The sequence below is a fragment of the Melanerpes formicivorus genome, unplaced genomic scaffold, assembly GCF_026170545.1.
Source record: "Melanerpes formicivorus ecotype bairdi unplaced genomic scaffold, bMelFor1.0.p_v2 SCAF_88, whole genome shotgun sequence".
Taxonomy (NCBI): Eukaryota; Metazoa; Chordata; class Aves; order Piciformes; family Picidae; genus Melanerpes; species Melanerpes formicivorus.
This window is the reverse complement of record NW_027142440.1, coordinates 486,182-508,645: the sequence shown is the minus strand read 5'-3', so window position 1 is coordinate 508,645 and position 22,464 is coordinate 486,182. Positions and strand designations below refer to the sequence as shown.

Sequence of the window (22,464 nt, the reverse complement as noted above, 5' to 3'; positions counted from 1 at the left end):
GCACAGGCTGCTCAGGGCCTCATCCAGCCTGACCCTGAACACCTCCAGGCAGGAGGCAGCCACAGCCTCCCTGGGCAGCCTGTGCCAGGCTCTCCCCAGCCTCACTGCCATGAAATTCTTCCTCATCTCCAGTCTCCATCTCCTCTCTCCCAGCTCAAAGCCATTGTCCCTTGTCCTGGCACTCCCAGCCCTTGTCACAAGTCCCTCCCCAGCTCTCCTGGAGTCCCTTCAGGTACTGAAGGCTGCTCTGAGGTCTCCCTGGAGCCTTCTCTTCTCCAGCTGGACAGCCCCAGCTCTGCCAGCCTGTCCCCACAGGGGAGGTTCTCCAGCTCCCCAAAAGCCCCTAAAAATCCTGTGGAAGCTGAGGCATCCTCCTGAGAGCAAACCATGGCCCCTAGGACTCCATGGTTTGAGATCCTCGCTGAGCTTGTGGCCCCCTGTCCCCTGCAGCTCTTGTGGCCTGTGCCTTTTTGTCCCCTCAAGCCGACCATGGTGGCCACGCTGCAGGCTTCTGGCTCCTGCTCCCATCACCAGCAGCTTCTTTACTGATTCTCCCATGACAGCTGAGATCCAGCTTCGAGGTGACCCAGGCACAATCTCCTCAGGGAGGTGCAAAATGATCCTGAGAGAGAGCAGCTCTGCAGGCAGCCTCTGCTGCCCTGTCCTGCAGAGCCGAGCCCGGCAGGGGCTGCCTGCAGTGCCCTGGGGCCTGGGTGTCACTCCTGATGTCCAGCAGCACAGGCAGGTTTTGTTCCTGGGTGCACACAGCTGGTGTGTGAGGCTGTGGCCCGGAGGGTGGTCGGTCCTGGCCAGCAAACACTGCCCGAGAGGAGGGCTGGAGGCAGAGCTGGCCCACGGCAGCCGCTCCTGCGGGGCGGCAGCACGCCAGCGCCCCGCGCCAGCCGCCCGCCCGGGGAGGAAGCCCAAGTGACAACCCTGATAAGAAACCCTGCTCGTGGCCAGAGGCCCAGGGGCCCTGCATGGGAAGACAGAGCCCAGGGGAGCCTGCCTTGAGCTGCAGCCTGGTTTGCAGGAATCCTTTGCACACACAAACCCCTGGGTGCCAGACAGCCTGCCCTGCGCCCTGGGGCAGGCGCAGCACCGCCGGGGCTGGCGTAGAAAAACTAAAGGTTTATTTTTGTACCAAAATACATCCTTCAGAACAACCTCTCCTCCCCTGCTGAGGGCCTGGGCAAGGCTCTTGCCAGCCCTCCTTCCCTCCCCCTCTCCTCGACTCGGAGCTGTCGAGGGGAAGGACAAGCAGCGATGTTCTCCCCAGGGCCTTCAGGGTGCAGGATGCCCTGGCACGGTCCCGGCACACCAGGCAGGGTGCAGTGGGAGCCCTCTGGAAGTACCTGCAAAGGCAGGGCTGGTGGAGGGGAAGGCCTCCAGGGTGTCTTAGGGGCTCTCTGATGCCAAGCAGGAGTTTAACCCAGCCACAGCACTGTGTCCCACTGGAGGCAGAGCACCCAACCAGGCAGGGCACCGCATTGCCCAGAGCTGGACGCTGCCTCTGCTGGCCTTGGAGCTGCACAGGGTGGTGACAGGGGATGACATCCTTGCTTGAGGAGAGGAGGAGAGGCAGGAGGGTGCAGGGCTGTTGATCAGTGTGGATGCTGCCAAGAGAGAGAGGCACAGTGATTCCTGCTCTCTTGCCACCACTGCTCCTCTTCAGGTGGTGCTGCCATCACAGCTCTGCCCATCAGCCCTGGCTCCCACGCTCAGTGCTGCCCTCCGCACTTGCCTGCCCTGGCACCCTGGGCTCAGCCCACAGCTCAGGTGTCCTCCAGACATTCCCTGGAGCCCTGCTGCCTTAGGACAGCCCCCAGCCCATTCCCTGGAGCCCTGCTGCCTTAGGACAGCCCCCAGCCCATTCCCTGGAGCCCTGCTGCCTCAGGACAGCCCCCAGCCCATTCCCTGGAGCCCTGCTGCCTCAGGATAGCCCCCAGCCCATTCCCTGGAGCCCTGCTGCCTCAGGACAGCCCCCAGCCCATTCCCTGGAGCCCTGCTGCCTTAGGACAGCCCCCAGCCCTCCCCGTGGGCAGCCGTGTGCTGGCAGGGCTGGGGAGCCAGCACTCACCTCTCACTGGGTGTTGTCCACCTCCTTCTCCTTCTTGTGTGACTTGGACTGGGGGTAAAACAGAGACAACAGAGATGATTCTTTTACAGACCTGCCCCTTTCCAGTGCCAGGGCAAGATGTGGCTGAACAGCAAGTGCTGAGCCCCGGTGTGCATGAGCATCTTCAGAGGCATTTGAGGGGAGCTGGTTTTGTATCCCGTGAAAGGCCACAGAGCCTCCCACGATCAGAGGATGATGGAATGGTTTGAGTTGGGAAGGCCCTTAAAGACCATCCAGTTCCAACCCTGCTGCCATGGGCAGGGACAGCTCCCACTGGTCCAGATTGCTCTTGCAGCCTGGGATGAGGCATCCACAGCCTCCCTGGGCAACCTGTTCCAGTGTCTCTCCACCCTCAGAGTAAGGAGCTTCTTCCTAAACCTGCCCTGCCCTACTGTCAAACCATTGCCCCTATGGTCATGGAGATGTTCTCAGAGAGCCCCAAGTGGGACATTACCCAGCTGGAAGTGCTAGGAGCTCCTGGAGTACCTGGAGACAAAGGGAGGGCATGAAGCCATTAACTGTGCCATGCAGAAGAGCTCTGCCCTTCTGGAGGGATTAGTGGGTGCCAGGCTGTGACAGTCCCAAGGAGTCCCAGCAGCTCAGGAAGGCTCCTGGCTGCTCTCAGTACAAATGCTGTTTGTGTTGCAGCCTCTCATGAGCAGTAGCTCCCCCCCCAGCTCCCCCCAGCCCCAGCAGCCTCGGGGGGCAGCCACTCACAGGCTCTGGTTCTGCATATTTGAACTTCTTCTGCTTGTAGTAGTCTCGGCCTTGGAGGAAGTGCAGCAGGAGCAGGTCACAGAGGACAGAGGCCTGAAGCCAGAGAGCAGTTAGGACTGGGGCAGCCCTCCCAGCAAACCTGTGTCAGTTGTACTTCCAATTTGTCTCCAGATTACAGACCCCCAGCATGGGGCAGGTTGGAAGGGACCTCTGGAGCTCGCCCAGCCCAAGCCCTGCTCCAGCAGGGCACCCACAGCACAGTGCCCAGCAGCACAATGCCCAGGGGGGGTTGGAAGCTCTGCAGACAAAGAGACTCCACAACCTCTCTGGGCAGCCTGCTCCAGCACACTCAAAGTAAAGAATTTCCTCCTCCTGTTCAGATGGAACTTCCTGGGTTCCAGTTTGTGCCCCCTGCCCCTTGTCCTGCCCCTGGGCAGCACTGAAGAGCCTGCCCCCCTCCTGACACCCACCCATTTCTAAGCACTGGGAGGTTTCCCCCCCAGTCTCCTCCTCTCTAGGATAGAAAACCCTCTCTTCATGAGAGAGATGTTCTAGATGCCTCCTCAGCATCTTTACAGCCCTCCACTCTCCCCTCTCAAGCACTTCCCTGACCCTCTTGAGCCAGGGGCCCAGGGCTCCAGACGAGGCCTCAGCAGAGTAAGAGTAGGTTAGGGTCACTTCTGCTTCAGCCCACAGCATGGTGGATTCTGAGGAGTGTGCAGCCCCCAGATGTCCTTTTAGGACAGCAGGGGAGTGAGCTGGGCTCAGGACTGGGCCACTTCAGCCAACAGACACCAAGTGCTTCCACTCCCAGTGTGTACAGAGCGAGGCTTTGGCCATGGCAGAGCCTTAATGCCCATAACCAACCAGGATGCTGTATTCCTGCCATGCATGAAGTGCTGCTCATCACCCCAGCCCCTCAGCATCAGCTCTGGCTTCATCTACCACCACAGCAGGACACCAAAGCCTGCCCTCCCCTCACTTGGCAGGGCAGCAGCTCCCAAGAGGAATTCTCACCAGCCTGTGGCCAGCAGGGACATATTTCCCTGAGCTGGGAGGCAGGAGAGAAGCTTCTTCCCCAGTTTAGCCCAAGCCCTGCTGCTCTGCCCTGCATCCCCACAGATGGCCCAAGGAGAGTAATTTGAGAGTCTCCATGTAGAGGCTGGAAATATCTGAACTTACCACTCCAAAAATGCCAATCCCAGAGCCAATGGTGGTCATGGTTGGGATGATGTCAAATTTGCCTGCCTGGACAAAAGCAGAGAAATCAGGTGATTGTGAAAGGTCAGCCCAGGGCAAGGAAAAAGGAAGAGAGAGCTGTTGGTGGGGCCCAGCTAAAGAGCCTTGGAGGAACCCAAACCTCTACCACAGGAGCTGGGTAGGAGCTGATACACACAGAGCACCAGGGGAGGTTGGGTGTAGGTGACACTAATGATTGTGCTTCCTGTATGCTTAACTAACCCCAAACATCTCTCCCTAAGTACACTGAACGTTGCCAGTGGAGCCCAAGGAGGGAAGGCACCTCACCCTGTGGGGAGAAAAGCAGAGCAGAAGAATGCAAACCAATGTCCAGCTCTTGGCAATCCCAGCACAAGGCTTTGCCTTTGCACTGTTCCCCCTCGGCCCATGGGCAGAGCCCCTGCCACTGAGAGCTGTGAGCTTCCAAGTCAGCTTCCCCCCAGTGCCACCCTCCCAGCACGTCCCAGGGGCTGCTGTCAGCAGGTCACCACCCCAGGAAACCTCTCTCACTGCATTGCTTGGCAGGCCCAGGTGCTGGCACCTGCCTGTGGCCGTGCCCTGGGCCCTGGCCACCCTTACCTTGCCGTTCACCAGAATGTCGAAGCGGATCCCAAACACCTTGTAGAGAGTCCTCTTTTCCTTGCCTTCTTCCCTGTAGTACTTGGCATATCTGTCCCAGGGCATGGGCAGCATTAATGGCCTGCCAGGGGTGCCAACAGCCCCCTGCAACCCCACAGCTTTGGCACCTTGTTGGCAGCAGAGCAGGACAAAGATCTGCTCCTGACCTCCTTAGCCCCCCGGAGGAGCTGGGCTGTCGACACCCTTCTGTGGCTCAGTTTCCCTGCCTGCAAGCTGGAGCTAAAGCTCCTGCCTGTGGCTGTGGTGACCTGCTGAGCCCAGGTGCCAGCAGACATCAGTGCAGCACTGGTGGCAGCCTCACAGAGAGCAGTGCCTGGAGCTCTGCCATGTCACACTGTGGTGACCGCTTTGGCCTGTGGGGACACGGGAGACGATCCCACACCACCCCCAGCCTCTCAAAGCTTCCCTGCTCAGCTGAGCAGGAGGGTCCAGCAGGGACAGGAGATGTGCAGGAAAGGCAGTGTGGCAGTCTGGAGGCCAAGGGGTGGGTTAGAGCTGTTCTGCTGTCACCCTAGAGAGAGCAGGACCTGCCAAGGCAGGGAGCGCTTGGAGGACAGTCCCTGACCCTCCACCGCGCCCTGAGCGCCCTGGGCTGCTGCAGGCTGTGCCCCCTGGCTGCTGCAGCAGGCAGGGCTGTGCTCACCTGAAGTTGAAGCCTGGTGAGACGTTGCTGTCGTCGTTGTAGAGCCCATGGAACTGGTAGAGAGGCTTGCAGTGGCGCACAGGCCAGTCCAGGTCACAGTTCCAGTCTATGGTGATGCCAACCACTCCGCCCTGCAGCGGCAGCGCGGGCACAAGGTTGCCCCTCCCGGGACCTGGCCACGGGGGGAACGCTTCCTCTCCTCACCCACAGCCTTGGTTGATACTCTGAGGGCTCTCCAGGATGCACAGGGCCTGTCTCAGGCCTCCTGGGCAGCCTCAGGTTGTGCCCTACGCACAGCCCTGTGCAGAGGCTGCTGCCTGTGCCCTGGGTGCTGGATGCAGCACTGAATTTGTGCCCTCTGGGTCCTGACCATGCCCAAGGCGTGGTCCTGACAAACAGTGCTCACTGCAGATCCCCCTTGGTCCTCCTGGGACAGTCTGCCCTTGCCTGATTCTGCCCACCCTGCCACAGGGAAAATCAAAAGCACCTTTACATTGTCCTGGAGGAGAGGGAAATGAAGCCAGCAAACCCAGAAGAAAGCCTCTGAGAGAAGTGTCCCCCTGCCAGGGAATGAAGCAGTCCCTCCTGAGCTCAAGGAGTCACAGAATGGATTTGCTTGAAGGTCATCCAGTCCAACCCTTAACCCAACTCCAACCCATGGCCCTCAGCACCACCTCTCCACAGCTTTGAAGCCCCTCCAGGCATGGGGATTCCACCACTGCCCTGGGCAGCCTGGGCCAGGCCTGGGCAACCCTTCTGGGGGAAGAAATTGTTCCTCATGTCCAACCTAAACCTCCCCTGGTGAAACTTGAGGCCATTTCCCTTTGTCTGTTGCTTGTTCCTTGGAAGAAGAGCCCAACCCCCACCCAGCTCCAGCCTCCTTTTAAGCACTGGGCAAAGCTGTGCCCCTGAGCCTGCTGAGAGGCTGCAGCTTCCCTGTGCCATGACCAATGTCTGACCATCCAGCTGAGGCTGCTGAGCTGCCTCAGATGGGCTGTGGCCAGGCAGCTCCAACTGTTCGTGGTACAAATCAAACTGAAGTGACCCCTGGGGGCACTGCCAGCAGCTCAAACCTCTCCAGTCTGGCAGGGGAGGTTTCAAGAAGGGCTGAACTATTGCACCATGTCCACAGAGATCAGAAGGTTTAGGAGCTCATTCTGCCACTGCCTTGCAAGGGCTTGAGAAGGCAGATGCCTCACATCTCAGCAGCTGGGAATGGTTGTTCTGTTGGTGTCCCCCACCCCCTGTCATCAGTCACAGATTCATGGAACGCTTTGGCTTGGAAGGGAGCTCAAAGCTCAGCCAGTTCCAGCCCTGTGCCATGGGCAGGGACCCCTCCCACCAGCCCAGCTTGCTCAGGGCCTCATCCAGCCTGACCTTAGAGAGGACCAGGAGCAATGGTTTGAAATGAGAGCAGAGCAGATTGAGATTGGATGTGAGGAGCAAGTTCTGCACCAGGAGGCTGCTGGAACACTGCAACAGGTTGTCCAGGGAGGTGTTTGAGGCTCCAGCCCTGGACATATTCAATGTCAGGCTGGACAAGGCTCTGAGCAACCTGACCTAGTGGAGGATGTCCCTGCTGCCTGCAGGTGGTTGGACTGGATGAGCTCTGGAGGTCCCTTCCAACCCAGCCCATTCCATGAGGCTCCAGAACCTCCCTGGGCAGCCTGTGCCAGAGGCTCCCCAGCCTCACTCTGTAGAATTCCTTCCTCATCTCCAGACTCAATCTCCTCCCAGCTCAAAGCCATTGCTCCTCATCCTGGCACTCCCAGCCCTTGTCACAAGTCCCTCCCCAGCTCTCCTGGAGCCCTTCAGGTACTGAAGGCTGCTCTGAGGTCTCCCTGCAGCCTTCTCTTCTGCAGGCTGAGCAGCCCCAGCTCTGCCAGCCTGTCCCCACAGGGGAGGCTCCCCAGCTCTCTGAAGTACCTTAACAGCCAGGAAGGTGAAGTTCTGGCCTGACTCCCTGACGATGTAGCCCAGCTCAAAGACAGGGCACAGGGCATCAGTGACCCTGTGGTAGGTGCACTTCTTCAGGTACTGCCTGGTGACACTCTCCACCAAGTTGCGCCTGTGGGAAAGAGTCTGAGTCAGCAAACAACCTGGGTGGGAAAGGAGCTCTGGAGGCCCCTGGTTCAACCAACCAGTTGTGGAAAGTGGGCCATTTGTCAAAGCCCAGGCCTTCCTCCTCCTCATGCTCATCAGACCCCAGCCTGGCCTGGGCTGAGCCCCAGCAGGGTGGGCAGCAGGGGCAGGGAGGGGATTCTGCCCCTCTGCTGTGCTCTGCTGAGACCTCCCTGCAGTGCTGGGGCAGCTCTGGAGCCCTCAGCACAGACAGGGAGCTGGGGGAGCAGGGCCAGAGGAGGCCACAGCAGTGCTGGCAGGGCTGGAAGCCCTCTGCTGGGAGCCAGGCTGAGAGAGTTGGCCTTGGGCAGCCTGGAGAGGAGAAGGCTCCAGGGAGAGCTTCTGGTGGCCTTGCAGTGCCTCAAGGGGAGATCAGAAAGCTGGGGCCAGAGTTTTGCTCAGGGCCTGTGGTGCCAGGCCAAGGGGGGATGGTTTGAACTGAGAGAGGGAGCTTGAGAGTGGAGAGAAGGAGAAAGGTTTGGTGCTGAGGCTGGGGAGAGCCTGGCCCAGGCTGCCCAGAGAGCTGCCCCATGGCTGGCAGCAGTGCAGGGCAGGTTGTGTGGGGCTGTGAGCAGCCTGCTGGGGTTGGGGCTGTCCCTGGGGGCTGCAGGGGGCTGGGCTGGATGAGCTTGGAAGGTCTCTTCCCACCCAGCCCAGGCTGGGATTCCATGAACCTCTTTCCTCTGGAGGAAGCCTCTATGCTCTTTCTCTCTGCAGATCTTCACCTCTGCTCTGGATTTGCTGCTTTGCCTGCTGCCCAGACCCAGCACAAATCTGCTTGTCCAGCAACCCTCTTCTCACTCCTCAGCTTTGCAAGCCCTCCCATGGCCTCCACCATCACTCCCAGCTGCTTCTGGGAGCTCATCAGCTCACCCATGGGCTCTGCCAGGCAGCACTCTCTGCACCAGCAGTTCCATCCTGGATGCTGCACCCCACAGCTTTTATGTCTAGCTGGATTTGGCTGTCTCCTCCAGACAGGGTGAGAAGGGAAGGACAACATCTTGCCTTGCACCCTGCTCTGCCCTTGCTCCTAAAAACAGCCTTTCTGTGAAGCCTCCCTGAGCCAAATGGTTGTGTGAGACTGGTGCCTAGCTCACCCCTGTCCCATCAGTGATGCTCAGCAGTTAATCAGCAGCAGTGCCCAAAGGCAGGGAGCTTCCCTGTGACCCCAACTGGCTGTGGCTCAGCCCCTCCAGCAGCAGCCAGCCCTTTCTCTCCCAGGACCTGCTCTCCTTGACTGTGTCCCCTCTCCTTGCTGCTGCTGGGGGCTCTCCTCTCCCAGCCACCTCCTGGGCCGGGGTCTGAGCTCAGCTCAAGGCTTTGCCAAGCATGCTGGCTGCCAGGACAGTTAACCTGGGCTGTAGCACAGGGGCACCACCAGCTTAGGGAGGAGAATCCACTCTCTTCAGCACAAACAGCTTCTGCTGGTTGGTTCCAGCTCAGATACTGAATCACTGCCATCACCCTCTGACACAGGGCCTGCAGCCAGCAGCACCAGTTCCAGTGCTGCCTGGAAGGAACCAACCCTAATGACCCTCTGCAGAGACAAGTGGGGATGTAAAGAGTGCCTCTGCTCCTTGTGGGGCACCAGGCTTGGCCTGGCTGCTCACCCCCCACTCTCTTGTGTAGTATTTGGCTGTTGTCTTCAGGGAGGGAAAGGGAGAGGAAAATGAAGGATCAGGAGGACTATTTCCACAAGCATCACAGCAGGGGAGCTCAGGGGACATGCACTCCAGAAGCCTTCTTTCCTGTAGCTGAGGTGGGAGAGATCAGCTAATGCAGGGCTCAGAGCAGCAGAGCACTCCTGGGCCTGCTGCTGAGGGAAGGCAGCAGGCACCCAGCTACACCCAGGGCTTCCCCTGGGGGCAGCAAGCAGAAGCCATCGCCACAAACCTCCCCTTACCTGGACACCTTGAACCTGGGGAAGGTGATGCTGTTCTTGATGAACAAGGTGAACTTCTCTGCTTCTGACAACAAGGCAGGGCTGGAAAACACAAGTGTGGAGATGTGTCCAGCACTCAGCCCTGGCCTGGGGGGAAAGCCCCACTTGGTGGAGAACAGCCAAGCTAGAACCACTGATCTCATCCCTGCCTTTTCTAAGTCAAAGAGCACAACAAGGATCAGAGAAGCCCCAAGGGGGGATGGAAGAGCCTGCTAGGGGACAGAGAGGGAGTTAGGTTCTGGGGGCTCAGTTAAGGAACCCCAAAAGCACAGGGAGGTGGCTGGAAGGTTTCTGAAAGACCTCCACACTTCCCATGGCTCCTTGGGGAAGCAAAGGACTTTGCATCTACCCAGAGGTGCTCCAGAGTGGCCTGTGGAGGTGGAGAACCCCCATGGGCAGAGAACAACTTCACTCTGAAGCCAAGCAGGAGAGACAGGCATGGTCCCTGCACAGGACACCCAGCAGAGGTGCTGGGGTTGAGTTGCCAGCAGGGCTGGGAGCCAACCACACCAGAAGAGCAACCTCCCCCTGAGAAGCATGGACAGGGTCTGCATGGAGCCACACAGTCCTGGCAGCGACCCACAGGGCCCCAGCGTGCTCCACCCTGCCGCTGCTGGTGCAGCTGGGATGGGGCCGGGGTGAAAAGGGAGCAGCGACCACACTGCTTACCTGGGAACATGGTCATCAACTTCAACAGGGCACCAGCCAAAGATCTCACAGGTCTTCACAGAGCTGTTGAAGTGCACACACCTGCCTGTCATGAGCCCTGTGGGGAGAGGCAGCACATCACATCCCTGGGTGCTGGGAAATCCCAGCTTGGGGTAGCTGGGATCTGCTTCCAGCTTCAGCCCTGCCACAGCTGTCCAGGACACAAACTCCTCAAGGCTCTGGTGCCTCTTTATGAATAAACTGGCAATGAATGCAGCTGAGGCCTTGGGGCAGTGGCTTCCCTCCCACTACAGCACAGGGGAGCCACCAGGCATTGCTCTTCTTAAATGCACCTTAGAAACTTTTGAGCTGTCAGGAGGAGAGCAGTCAGGGGGAATCATGGAGCCACAGAGCAGTCAGGGTGGGAAGGGACCTCTGGAGATCACCCACTGCAGCCCCCTGCTCCAGCACAGTGCCCAGGGTCAGTGTCCAGCTGGCTTTGGAAGCTCTCCAGAGGAGACTCCACAACCTCTCTGGGCAGCCTGCTCCAGGCCTCCAGCACCCTCACACCAAACAACTTTCTCCTCCTCTTCACATCCAACCTCCTGGGCTCCACTCTCTGCCCCTTGCTGCCCCTTGTGCTGGCCCTGGCCACCACTCAGCAGAGCCTGGCCCCAGCCTCTTGCCCCCCACAGCTCCTTGAGCTCTTGCTGAGCATTGCTCAGCTCCCCTCTGGGGCTGCTCTTCTGCAGGCTCTCAGCCCCAGGGCTCTCAGCCTTTGCTGCTCCCAGAGCTGCTCCAGGCCCCTCAGCAGCTCTGCAGCCTCCCCTGGGCTCTCTCCAGCAGTTCTCTGTCTCTCCTGAACTGGGGAGCCCAGACCTGGGCCCAGCACTGCAGATGTGGCCTGCCTAGGGCAGAGCAGAAGATGAGGAGAACCTCTCTCAACCTGCTGGCCACACTCTTCTCCATGCACCCCAGTAGTCCTTTGGCCTTCTTGGCCCCCAGGGCACATTGCTGCCTCCTGGGGACCTTGTTGTCCCCCAGCACTCCCAGCTCCTCCTCCTTGGAGCTGCTTCCCAGCAGGTCCCCCCTCAGCTGTGCTGCTGCAGGAGGTTGTTCCTCCCCAGGGCCAGGACCCTGCCCTTGCCCTTGCTGAGCTCCATGAGGTTCCCTGTGCCCAGCTCTGCAGCCTGGCCAGGGCTGGCTGGCTGGCAGCACAGCCTGAGGGCTGTCAGCCACTGCTCCCAGCCTGGGCCCATTAACCAAGAATGGTTTAATCTTTAGTTGCCAGAGCGTTCAGCAGCTCAGGTATCAGCAGCTCAGATGTCCTTCAGAAGAGACAAGCAGGAGCAGCCCAGCCGGGACCCTCACCGGCACCTCAGAAGCTGTCAGCTGGTGGTGCAAAGCAGGTCCTTGTGCCAGACCCCAGCCACGCAGCCGCCCCGGAGCAGGCTGTGCCCGGTGCGGAGCCCTGGCCCCTGCCCTACCTTGTCCCTGGCGGCTGTACCTCCCGCGGCTGCAGTCGCTGTCCTGCGCGCAGGGCCCCGCGTCCGGCAGCTGTGTGAGACAGCAGCAGCCAGCTCAGCATCCTGCCCTCTGCCGCCTGCCCTCTGCCGCCTGCCCCCCGTCCCTCCCGCCCCACCAGGCAGCGCCTTCCCCGGGGAAAACCCCTCCCGGCCGCAGCCAGAGACTCCTCTGTGCCCCACTTCCCAGCCATGGACATCCAGGAGCAGGGAAGAGGGGGATTTCACCTTCAGACTCCAGGCAGGGGCATTTCTTTGAGCCTCCAGCCTGCTCTGCTCCATCACTGAGTCACAGGATGCACTGGGCTGGATGGGACCCACAAAAGTCATCTTGTCCAGCCCCTGCAGTGAGCAGGGACTCCTCCAGCTGGAGCAGGCTCCTCAGGGCTCTGTGAAGTTTGACCTTGAACATCTCCAGGGATGCTTCCTCCTGCTGTCCTGCCCCCACAGCCCCTTCTGAACAGTCCCTCCCCAGACCCCCTGCAGGTCCCCTTCAGATACTGAAATGCAGCTCTAAGGTCTCCCTGGAGCCCTCTCCTCTCCAGGCTGAACAGCCCCAGCTCTCCCAGCCTGGCATAGGGAAGAAGACTTCAGCAGACACTGGGCACCTTGCAGCAGAATAAAAACCTTCCTGTAGCCCTCACAGGTCCTGAACTTGGACAGACTGGGGCCAGGCTCAGGCTTTTACCAACCTCTCAATGTCAGCAGAGTCTCTTCTCCCCAGTGCCACCACCACAACAGCCCCAAGTGACAGAAAGTGAGCCCACTGCAGGGGGCCAGCACCTTTACCTCTGGGCAGGTTCCTTGCTTCTGTCCAGGGGTGACAATGAAGTTGGTCATCACCACAAATGAGTTGTCCCCCTGTGGAAACATGGCCAGTTAGCTGACAGCCAGCACAGTGCTCCTGAAGGAACCCCTGCAGGGAGCCTCTCCTGGGGCAAGGGCTAGGGCACACAAACCACCAGGACACGTCCAGGTGGATGGCAACTTTCTCCCTAGCTTGGGGTCCTCCACTCTCCACTGCTGCAGCTCAGAAAGCTGGTGGTGGTCCTGGGGAGCTGCAGAGCCACCAGCCCAGGGACAGTGGAGGATCCTCCTTGCTGCCTGAGGCGCTTGTCTGGAGCCACTGGAGAAGTCTTGGTCCTTTTGGAGGCGGCTCAGACATGCTCCATCCACCATGGCAGGTCCCAGGCACCGAATGCTCCCCCGGGAGGAAATGTGGGCAGAGGTTTCTGGCAGGAGCAACCTGCCCTCCTCCACAGAGACACCATGGGGAGCTCCCTGGAGAGCCTACACCAAGGAACCCCTCTGCACCCCAGCATGTGGGAAAAGCAGCTGCTGGGGGAAAACCAGCCCCAAAACAGAGCCACAGAGCCCTCCAAGCTCCCCCAGCCCAGCCCTTCACCCAGCACTGCAGGCTCAGCACCAAACCATGGCCCTAAGCACCAGCTCCATGCTGCTGGAGCACCCCCAGGGATGGTGACTGCAGCACTGCCCTGGGCAGCCTCTGCCAATGGCTGAGAGCCCTTCCAGGGCAGAAATATTTCCTGAGCTCCAGCCTGAGCCTCCCCTGGGGCAGCTTGCAGCCATTTCCTCTGCTCCTGTTGCTTGCCACCAGGGAGAAGAGGCTGCCCCCTCCTCACTGCAACCTCCCTTCAGGGGAGCAATGAGGTCTCACTCAGCCTCCTCCCTCCACCCTCCTCCATCCACCCTGCTCCTCACCTGAGGTGGGAAGACATAGTCCACCACGTCCCAGATGTGAGGCCCCACGACACTCTCGTTGGTCAGGGTCAGCCCCTTCAGCTTCACCGAGACGGAGCTGACGATGCTGTCCTGGGACTGGTAGCCCTTCTCGTAGAGGAACACCCACCTGGATGGGACAGGGGCAGGGCTGAGCGCAGCCACCACTGCTCAGCTGCAGGAGCCCTAGGTCCCAGCACGCTGCTGGGGACTGGCACTGCTTTGCCGAGTCTCACCTGGGGGTTATAGGCCAAATTCTCATGGAATCATGGAATCATTTTGGTTGGAAAAGTGCTTTCAGACCATCCAGACCAACCATTCCCTGACTCTGCTCTGGTGCTAAGCCATGGCCCTCAGCACCACATCTCTGCTTCTCTAAAGCCCCTCCAGGGATCACTTCCTAAAGCTCCCCTGGGGCAACTTGAGGCCATTTCCTCTCATCCTGTCAGTTACTACTAGGGAGCAGAGCCCAACTCTGGCCCCAGCCTCCTCTCAGGGAGCTGCAGAGAGCAAGGAGGTCTCCCTCAGCCTCCTCTGCTCCAGGCTGACCACCCCCAGCTCCCTCAGCTGCTCCTCTCCAGACCCTTCCCCAGCTCTGTTGCCCTTCTCTGGCCCTGCTCCAGCTCCTCAGTGTCCTTCCTGGAGTGAGGGCCCAGGACTGAACCCAGACTCAAGGTGTGCCCCCCCAGTGCTGGGTGCAGGGGGGCAGTCGCTCCCCTGGCCCTGCTGCTCACTCCGTTGCTGCTCCAGGCCAGGCTGCCGCCCAGGGCCAGCATCCCCCTGCGGCAAAGGCAACCACGGAGCCGTGCCCCGGGCGCAGGCAGGCACCGGGGGCAGTGCTGGGCCCTGCTGTGGCTGCGGCGGGGCTGCCCCTGCAGTCCCCATCCCTCGGGCAGCGCTGGGGTCCGGCTGCTGCCGCAGCTCAGCCGCGGCCCCAAGGCTGAGCCGGCAGCGCTGGGGCAGGGCGCAGCCAGCGCCCGCAGCCTGCGGCGCTAGAAAAGGACAGGGCTGGATCCCGGCCCCGGCGCCTGGCACCGCTCCTGCTGGCCTCACACAGCCTGCTCTGCCCTTGCCATGGCACAGCCACGGGCACAGGGGACAAGGGGCAGCCAGGAGCTGCCTGCAGAGCTGCCCTGCAGGTGCTGCCCCTCATGGGGACATACTGGGGACGATGCCATCAGCATCCCGGAGCTGCCCACGGCAGGGGTGGAACTGCCTGAGCCTCCAGGTCCCTCTCAACCCAGCCCGGGCTGTGGTTCTGTGAACAGGGCCTGAGGGGACCTCAGGGTCCACTCCAGTGCCTGGGGGTGGGAGAAGAAATTCAGCACTGCTGCCACCCCAGCTGGGAGCTCTGCTGCCTCCTGCGAGGCAGAGGCTGTATGGGGTGGTGCTGGCTGCTCTCAGGGCTATACTGGGTGGTGCTGGTTGCTCTCAGGACCATTCTGGGTGGTGCTGGCTGCTCTCAGGACCATACTGGGTGGTGCTGGCTGCTCTCAGGGCTATACTGGGTGGTGCTGGTTGCTCTCAGGACCATACTGGGTGGTGCTGGCTGCTCTCAGGACCATACTGGGTGGTGCTGGCTGCTCTCAGGACCATACTGGGTGGTGCTGGCTGCTCTCAGGACCATACTGCGTGGTGCTGGTTGCTCTCAGGACCATACTGCGTGGTGCTGGTTTCAATGGGCACCTTCCCTTGTGCCCTCTGGGCTGCTGGCTGCTGTGAGCTGTCAGCTCTGTGGTGTTCCCCTGAATGCCTCTCTCCAGCTCAGCCTCTCTCACCTCGTGGCTCCCTGGCAGAGTTGCAGGCAGTGCTGGGCACCCTGCTGCGACAGGTCAGGATGTGGCCCCATGCTGCTGTGGAGCTGTGGTCAGGCCAAGGAGGCTTCATCTCCTCAGGGCCTGTGCACATGTGCCCTGCTGCCACTCCCCATGTGGCAGTGCCCGAGCCCTCTTCCCTCGGCCCCATCCTGGCTCAGCCCAAAGCCTCCTCACACAGGAGGCTTTCAGAAAGCAAAGCCAAAGGTGGTGCTGAGTGGGGGGAGCCTGGCATCACCTGGCCAGCAGTGCTGCTCAGCACAGTGGCTGAGCAGAAGGCAGAGCTGCTCCCGGGGGAGCTGCAGAGATCTCAGCAGGGTCAGCCCCAGGCCCCTCCTCAGCACTGAGGGCACTGAGGGCACTGCCACACAGCCTCCAGCACAGCCAGGCAGCAGCAGGCATCCCACACTTGCTGCCAAGGGGGACCAAAGCTGCACCACTGAACATCTCAGAGCTGCAAAGAACTACAGAATCCTTTTGGTTGGAAGAGACCTCTCAGATCGTTGAGTCCAGCCCTGAACCCAGCACTGCCAACCACTGAAGCATGACCCTCAGCACCACAGCTCCAAGGCTTTTAAACCCCTTCCAGGGATGGGGCCTCCACCACCTCCCTGGGCAGCCTGGGCCAGAGCTGGACAACCCTTTTTGGGAAATAAATTGTTCATCCTTCCAGCCTTCACCTCCCTTGGGGCAACTTGAGGCCATTTCCTCTCATCCTGTCACTTACTACTAGGGAGCAGAGCCCAACCCGTACCCAGCTCCAGCCTCCTCTCAGGGAGCTGCAGAGAGCAAGGAGGTCTCCCTCAGCCTCCTCTGCTCCAGGCTGACCACCCCCAGCTCCCTCAGCTGCTCCTCCCCAGCCCTGCTCTCCAGACCCTTCCCCAGCTCTGTTGCTCTTCTCTGGACACAACTGAAAATCGATTACCTCCTTCTCTGGAGAGCTTCCAACCCCCCCTGGCCATTGTCACCCTGGGCAGCCTGCTGTGGGTGCCCTGCTTGAGCAGGAGCTGGACTGGGTGATCCCCAGAGGCCCCTGCAGCCACCACCATGCTGGGGTTCTGGGACAGTGAATAAACAAACAAATCAATAAATCACTTCCTGCCAGAGCTGCTTTCAGAGAGCAAACCTCCAGCACTGAGGCTCACCAAGGCAGTGCTGCAGGACAGGGCATGCCTGTGGCTGGGGGAGCTGTGGGCAGCCACACTCCCGGGCAGCCCCTTGCTAGTGGAGCCCAAGCCCAGCAAAGCAGCAGAGCCTCAGGAGTCACAGCAGTTGTGTGCTGCTCTCCTCTCCTCTCCTCTGGCCCTGGCTGTCACCCCCAGCTGGTCCTTCTGCCCCCTCCTGCCTGCCCCTCGTAGCTGGGTTGCTTGAGCCAGGTTGCTCAGGCAGTGCCTGCTCTCTGCTGGGTTTGCTGGGGTGCTGGGGCTCAGCCCTCAGCACAGCCAGCCCTGCTCCCAGTGCCAGCACTCTGCACCAGTGCCAGGCCCTTCGCAGTGCAGCACCCCTCAGACCTTGGCTCAGCACCAGCTTGGGATGAGGATTCCTCTGCTGAGCAGGGTGGGAGCGACTCGAGGGTCCCACCACGAGCCCCTGGGAAGCTTTTCCCCTTGTGCAGGGGATCTGTGCTAAAAGCAGGGATGGGCACCACTGCTCCCCACAGCTTCTTGCTTGTGCTGAGCCCTCAGAGCTGCTTTGCTCCTGCCTCCCAAACCCACACACTCCTTCCAGCTCCTGGCACCCTTCTGCCCGCAGCCCTCCTGCCGTGGGGCCCTGCCCAGCGGAAGGCCTCTCTTGAGGGCTGAGCCCACAGCAGCCCTGGAGGCACAGCAAAGCTTTTCACGCCCCTGTGGCATGAAGCATCATCCCGCACCGGGGGCTGGGGCCGGCGGGCCTGTGGCAGCAGCGGCCGGGGGCAGCCGAGGACGCATCCCCGCACGGCTCGGAGCCTGCTCCGCTCCCTGCCTTTTTTAAGCAGCGGCTGCGGCACCGCAGCTGCCCCCGGGGCTGCCTCCCACCAGTGAAGCAAACCAGGACTTGGAGCGAGGCTGCAGCCTGGCCCCAGCCGCGGGGAGGGTGGACAGGGAGGATTTATGGCGCTGTCCTGCGGCCGCCCGGGGCTCACAAATCACCGCGCTGGCCCCGGCTGACTGCCGGGGAATATAAATGACAATAAAAATAACAACAGATTCCCAGGCCCGCAGCCAGCAGCCCCTGCGGGCCGCGATGGGGAGCGGCGGCGAGCAGCGGCGCGGGGGCCAGCCCCCAGCGCACACCCGCGGGGCTGCGGCGGAGGACGCGGGGACCGGACGGGAGGCTGCTGCGGGACACCGGGCAGCGAGGAGCGGCCACAGCCGGGGGGATGCCAGCGGCAGCAGCCGGCCTGGCTTGGCAGTGGGGGGCACAGGAGCTCCCCTGAAGGCAGTGCCAGGCTGTGGGCAGTGAGGAGGGCACAGGAGCTCCCCAGAAGGCAGTGCCAGGCTGTGGGGAATGAGGAGGGCACAGGAGCTCCCCAGAAGGCAGTGCCAGGCTGTGGGCAGCGAGGAGGGCACAGGAGCTCCCCTGAAGGCAGTGCCAGGCTGTGGGCAGTGGGGAGGACACAGGAGCTCCCCTGAAGGCAGTGCCAGGCTGTGGGCAGCGAGGAGGGCACAGGAGCTCCCCTGAAGGCAGTGCCAGGCTGTGGGCAGTGGGGAGGACACAGGAGCTCCCCTGAAGGCAGTGCCAGGCTGTGGGCAGCGAGGAGGGCACAGGAGCTCCCCTGAAGGCAGTGCCAGGCTGTGGGCAGCGAGGAGGGCACAGGAGCTCCCCTGAAGGCAGTGCCAGGCTGTGGGCAGTGAGGAGGGCACAGGAGCTCCCCTGAAGGCAGTGCCAGGCTGTGGGCAGTGAGGAGGGCACAGGAGCTCCCCTGAAGGCAGTGCCAGGCTGTGGGCAGCGAGGAGGGCACAGGAGCTCCCCTGAAGGCAGTGCCAGGCTGTGGGCAGCGCAGAGCCTTACCCGATGATGTACGCCAGCACCAGGAGCTGGATCAGCCGGAAGGTCAGTCCCACCTTCTTGTTCCTCACCAGCACCATCCTGGGGGTGTCATACTCGAAGAGGAAGGAGGACACCTTGTCCATGCACTTCTGCCCCATGGCCGAGCGCAGCCTCCTGCGGCAGGGTGCTCCGCGCCGTGGGTCGTGGCCGCTGAGCTGCAGCAGCTGCTCCGCAAGCAGGCAGCAGGAGGGTCGAGAGCAGCCGGCCCCCTACGGGTGCTGCCACATCAGGGCTCTGGGGCTTCCTCCTCTGCGCTGGGATGTGGCTTCCTCTTCCTATAAGCTCTGGGCTGGGAGCAGCTGGTGCCCTACATGGTGTGGGGGTGGGACGGGGTGCGGGACGGTGCAGGGCCACCCTGCTGCCCGGCCCACGTGCCACCCACCCACGGGGGCTGCACCCACTCCGGGTAGGGACCGGCCCTGGGGATGGAGGGGCTGTGGGCAGGGACCATGAGGCATCGACGCTGGGATGGAAGAGAGAGTGCAGGTCCCAGGAGGGGATTTTAGGGACTGGGATTGGAGCAGCGTCTGCCCTGCTCCAGCAGCCACCTCGAGCTGTGGGCTTCCTCTTCGTGTCCCTAACCCGTGTCCTGCCTGGTCCCTCAAGGAAAAGGGGTTGGGAACGAGGAGAGTGGAGGCACAGAAACCCCAGCCCAGCAATTCAGAGCTGACCTACAGGGCAGCAGGGTGCCCAGCTTGGCCTGTCCTGTGGCCAGGCTGCCCAGCTGGGGCTTGGCTGCTTCCCAGCACTTCACTGGGCTGGGCTGGGTGCATTTCGAGGCATTTTCAGCATTTCCTGAAGGGCAGGGCCAGGAGGGGGGCTGGAGAGCCAGCATCCCAGCGAGGGATGCTTGGGGGTGCTGCAGGCACCACCTGCAGGGAATGTCACCCAGAAAGGGGCTGGGTTTGAGTGCCAGGCTGAAATCTGAGGCTCTGGGGTTCATTGGTGGGGAAAGTACAGGGGCTTGAGCCTCCTGGAGGGATGGATGACCCTGACCCCATGCTGCATCCCACCAGGCAGCCTGGAGGACTCAGCCCCACAGGGATGAGCTCTCTGCTGGGGAGCACCGGGGCTGGGGAGGGCTGGCTCTGGGGGAGTTAGAGGGTCTTCCCCCCCCCAAAAGGAGGCTGTTACCCAAAAAAGCCCAGAGCCTGGCAGCTTCAGCACTCCCCTGGAGGACAGGCTCCATCCCATGAGCCCCAGCTCATAGCAGGGCTTGGGCTAGATGAGCTCCAGAGGGGACCAGGTGGCCTCTGAAGGCCCTTCCCAACCCACAGCAGGCTGTGGGTCTATGCTCTGCTGGCTGCCCATGGCCAAGGCTGGGACAAGGTCCCTCTCTGCTGGGGGGAAATGCTTTTGGAAATGGGGAAAAGTTGTCCCTGCTGGGATAAATCTTCCCTTTGCAGAGCATTTCTGTCACCATCATCAGCTCCCACGGTCAGCTGCTCCCTCACCTGCCCACTCGGTACTGGGCAGAGCTGACCACCAGCAAGTGCCTGCAACCAGCGGCTTCTCTTTGCTGGGCAAGAGGGAGAGCAGAGGCAGAGCAGCTGAGCCTTCTGTCCCAGTCTTTTGGGGACATTCCATGGCAGCTTGGGAGCCAGCACCGGGGGATCCACGTCACACGGGCCGCGAGTCCATCGCGCCGGCGCGGCCCCGGGCGGCGGGGGGAACCGCCGCGAGCATGAGCTGCTGATGGCAATCGTCTCAGATTGAAGGCTGATAGAGCTATTGAGAGGAGCACACAAACCTTATAAGCCAAGATATCTGTCAGGAGAGAAGCAAAGGACTTACTGTATGAAACCAGGCCTTTTAGGGAAGGCTGCTCCCCCCTGCCAAGGCCATGGGGATAATGAAAATAGGACAGCTAAATTTAACAGCAAAATGACTGTAAAAGAGTCACTTCTAACCTCCTCGGGCCCTGGCAGTCAATAACATGGTTAGAGCATGGCTGGAGCTAACATACCTTCCATGGGCAGATAGTGTGCACCTCCCACTGCAGCACCTCCTGGAGCCACCTTGCAGCTCGGCAGTGGGGCTGGACCCCGGGGATGCAGCTGAGGTGCTGCTGGGGGTAAGTGAGTCCCAGTGTGGGAGCACCACTGGGGCCTGGGGATTCTCCTGGGCTGCTCTCAGCGCCCACCATGGACACCCTGACCATGGACACCTTGACCAGGGACACCTTGACCATGGACACCGTGACCGTGGCCCCAAAGGTCTGAGGAAAGCCCTGCCTGAAACCCTGCTGGCTCTGCCCTCTCCCATGCCCATCTCATCCTGTGGTTTGCTCTCTTCAGATTACTTCAGAGCAGGGAATTTAGCAGCTTGGGGCTGGCATTGCCAATCCACCTGGCCCCACCACAGTGGTGCCAGCTGCCCTCCTGCCCAGCCCTGTCTGCAGAGGAGCTTCTCCCAGTGGTAAGTCAGCTGCTCTCCTCTGCCAGCTGCCTGCGGGGCAGTGCCCAGCTGGGGCTGCTGAACTGGCAAATTGCCTGCCCAGGCAGGATGGGCACCTGCCAGGAGGTGCTGAGGCCATGGGGCTGGGCTGTTTTCACAGAACCACAGAAACAGTGAGGTTGGGGAAGACCCTTAGGATCACTGTACAACCATTAACCTACTCAGCAAGGGTCACCCCTAAACCATATCCCCAGGCACCACAACCAAACCCCCTTCAAGCACCCCCAGGGGTGGTGGCCCAGCTCCCTCCCTGGGCAGCTCACTCCAGAGCCTGACCACCACTACTGGGAAAAAGTTTTCTGCTGTGGCTGAGGTGCTGAGCTGCAGGGACAGAGCTTGCCTCCATTTGAGCAGAATCATGGAACCATGGCATTGTCTCTGTTGGAAGAGAGCCTTCAGATCAAGTCCAAACCCTTACCCCAGCACTGCCAGGGCACCACCGAACCATCAGCACCACAGCTCCAGGGCTTTGAAACCCCTCCAGGGATGGGCAGCTTGGGCCAGGCCTTGAGAACCCTTTTGGGGAAGAAATTGTTCCTCAGGTCCAACCTGAAGCTCCCCTGGGGAAACTCAAGGCCATTGCTTGTCCTTTTGGTTGGAAGAGACCTCTCAGATCGTTGAGTCCAGCCCTGAACCCAGCACTGCCAACCACTGAAGCATGATCCTCAGCACCACAGCTCCAAGGCTTTTAAACCCCTTCCAGGGATGGGGCCTCCACCACCTCCCTGGGCAGCCTGGGCCAGAGCTGGACAACCCTTTTTGGGAAACAAATTGTTCCTCCTTCCAGCCTTCACCTCCCTTGGGGCAACTTGAGGCCATTTCCTCTCATCCTGTCACTTACTACTAGGGAGCAGAGCCCAACCCGTACCCAGCTCCAGCCTCCTCTCAGGGAGCTGCAGAGAGCAAGGAGGTCTCCCTCAGCCTCCTCTGCTCCAGGCTGAACACCCCCAGCTCCTTCAGCTGCTCCTCCCCAGCCCTCTTCTCCAGACCCTTCCCCAGCTTTCTTGCCCTTCTCTGGACCTGCTCCAGCTCCTGTGTCCTGCTTGGAGTGAGGGCACAAAACTGGCCCCAGGATTTGAGCTGTGGCCTCCCCAGTGCCCTACCCCTGCTGACCACACCGTTGCTGATCCAGGCCAGGATGCTGGTGGCCTTCTCCTGGTCCCTGCTGTGATAATCAATCCATGGCTGCAATGCCTGATGGCAAACCAAAACAAGATAGGGATTCTTGCCCAGGGAGGTCTTGCAAGGTGCTTGCTGCAGAGATGTCCCTGCCCTGCTGCAGAGGCTGTGACACAGCAGCTGCCCTTGGGGTGCTTTTATCTTGGGTCCTGCACCGAGGGCCCAGTGCTGGCCATACCCTCACAGTCATTTCCTCTGAGCAACTTTTGCATCTCTCAGTGGCTGTCATGCAGAGCAGGAAGGAAGCCCTGGACAGGGCCTCTGTCTGTGGTGACAAAGTCAAAGTCTGGGGGTGCTGCTGGAGGCCCAGCAGGAGCTGGGGTTGGTGCAGCAGGTCCTGGGATCAAGGAGAAGAGAAGACTGAGAAGAGATCTCAGTGCAAATATCTGAAGGCTGGGGAGCAAGAGGCTGGGGCCAGACTCTGCCCAGTGGTGCCCAGGGACAGTGCAAGGGGCACAGAGTGGAAGCCAGGAGGTTGGATGTGAAGAGGAGGAGAAAGTTGTTTGGTGTGAGGGTGCTGAGCCCTGGAGCAGGCTGCCCAGAGAGGTTGTGGAGTGTCCTTGTGTGGAGACGTTCAAAAGCAGTCAGGACAAGTCCCTGTGTGCCCTGCCCTGGGTGACCCTGCTCTGGCAGGGGGGGTTGGACCCTTCCAA

At 61.0% G+C, this 22,464-nt stretch overlaps 1 protein-coding gene across 1 annotated transcript; it reads right to left on the bottom strand.

Moving 5' to 3' along the window:
- Nucleotides 1–1,095: 1,095 nt before the first annotated feature.
- P2RX1 (purinergic receptor P2X 1) lies at nt 1,096–18,417 on the bottom strand. The gene is made up of 13 exons (XM_068165386.1): nt 18,137–18,417; nt 13,314–13,461; nt 12,381–12,452; nt 11,556–11,625; nt 10,090–10,186; nt 9,382–9,462; nt 7,284–7,425; nt 5,358–5,488; nt 4,655–4,745; nt 4,019–4,084; nt 2,837–2,929; nt 2,081–2,128; nt 1,096–1,616 (listed from the first exon to the last, which is right to left on the bottom strand). The coding sequence occupies exons 1-12, from the start codon at nt 18,271–18,273 to the stop codon at nt 2,084–2,086; spliced, it is 1,173 nt and encodes a 390-aa protein (XP_068021487.1). The 5' UTR covers nt 18,274–18,417; the 3' UTR covers nt 1,096–1,616; nt 2,081–2,083.
- Between the last annotated feature and the right edge of the window lie 4,047 nt (nt 18,418–22,464).

Bases quoted from the DNA above. Each gene is read 5' to 3' on its own strand.
- P2RX1 (XM_068165386.1), bottom strand. From the start codon at position 18,273: ATGGGGCAGAAGTGCATGGACAAGGTGTCCTCCTTCCTCTTCGAGTAT. The intron at 12,453-13,313 runs GTGAGGAGCAGG...ATGTTTCCACAG, and splicing joins ACTATGTCTTCCCACCTCAG to GGGGACAACTCATTTGTGGT. The intron at 11,626-12,380 runs GTAAAGGTGCTG...TGTCTCACACAG, and splicing joins AGCAAGGAACCTGCCCAGAG to CTGCCGGACGCGGGGCCCTG.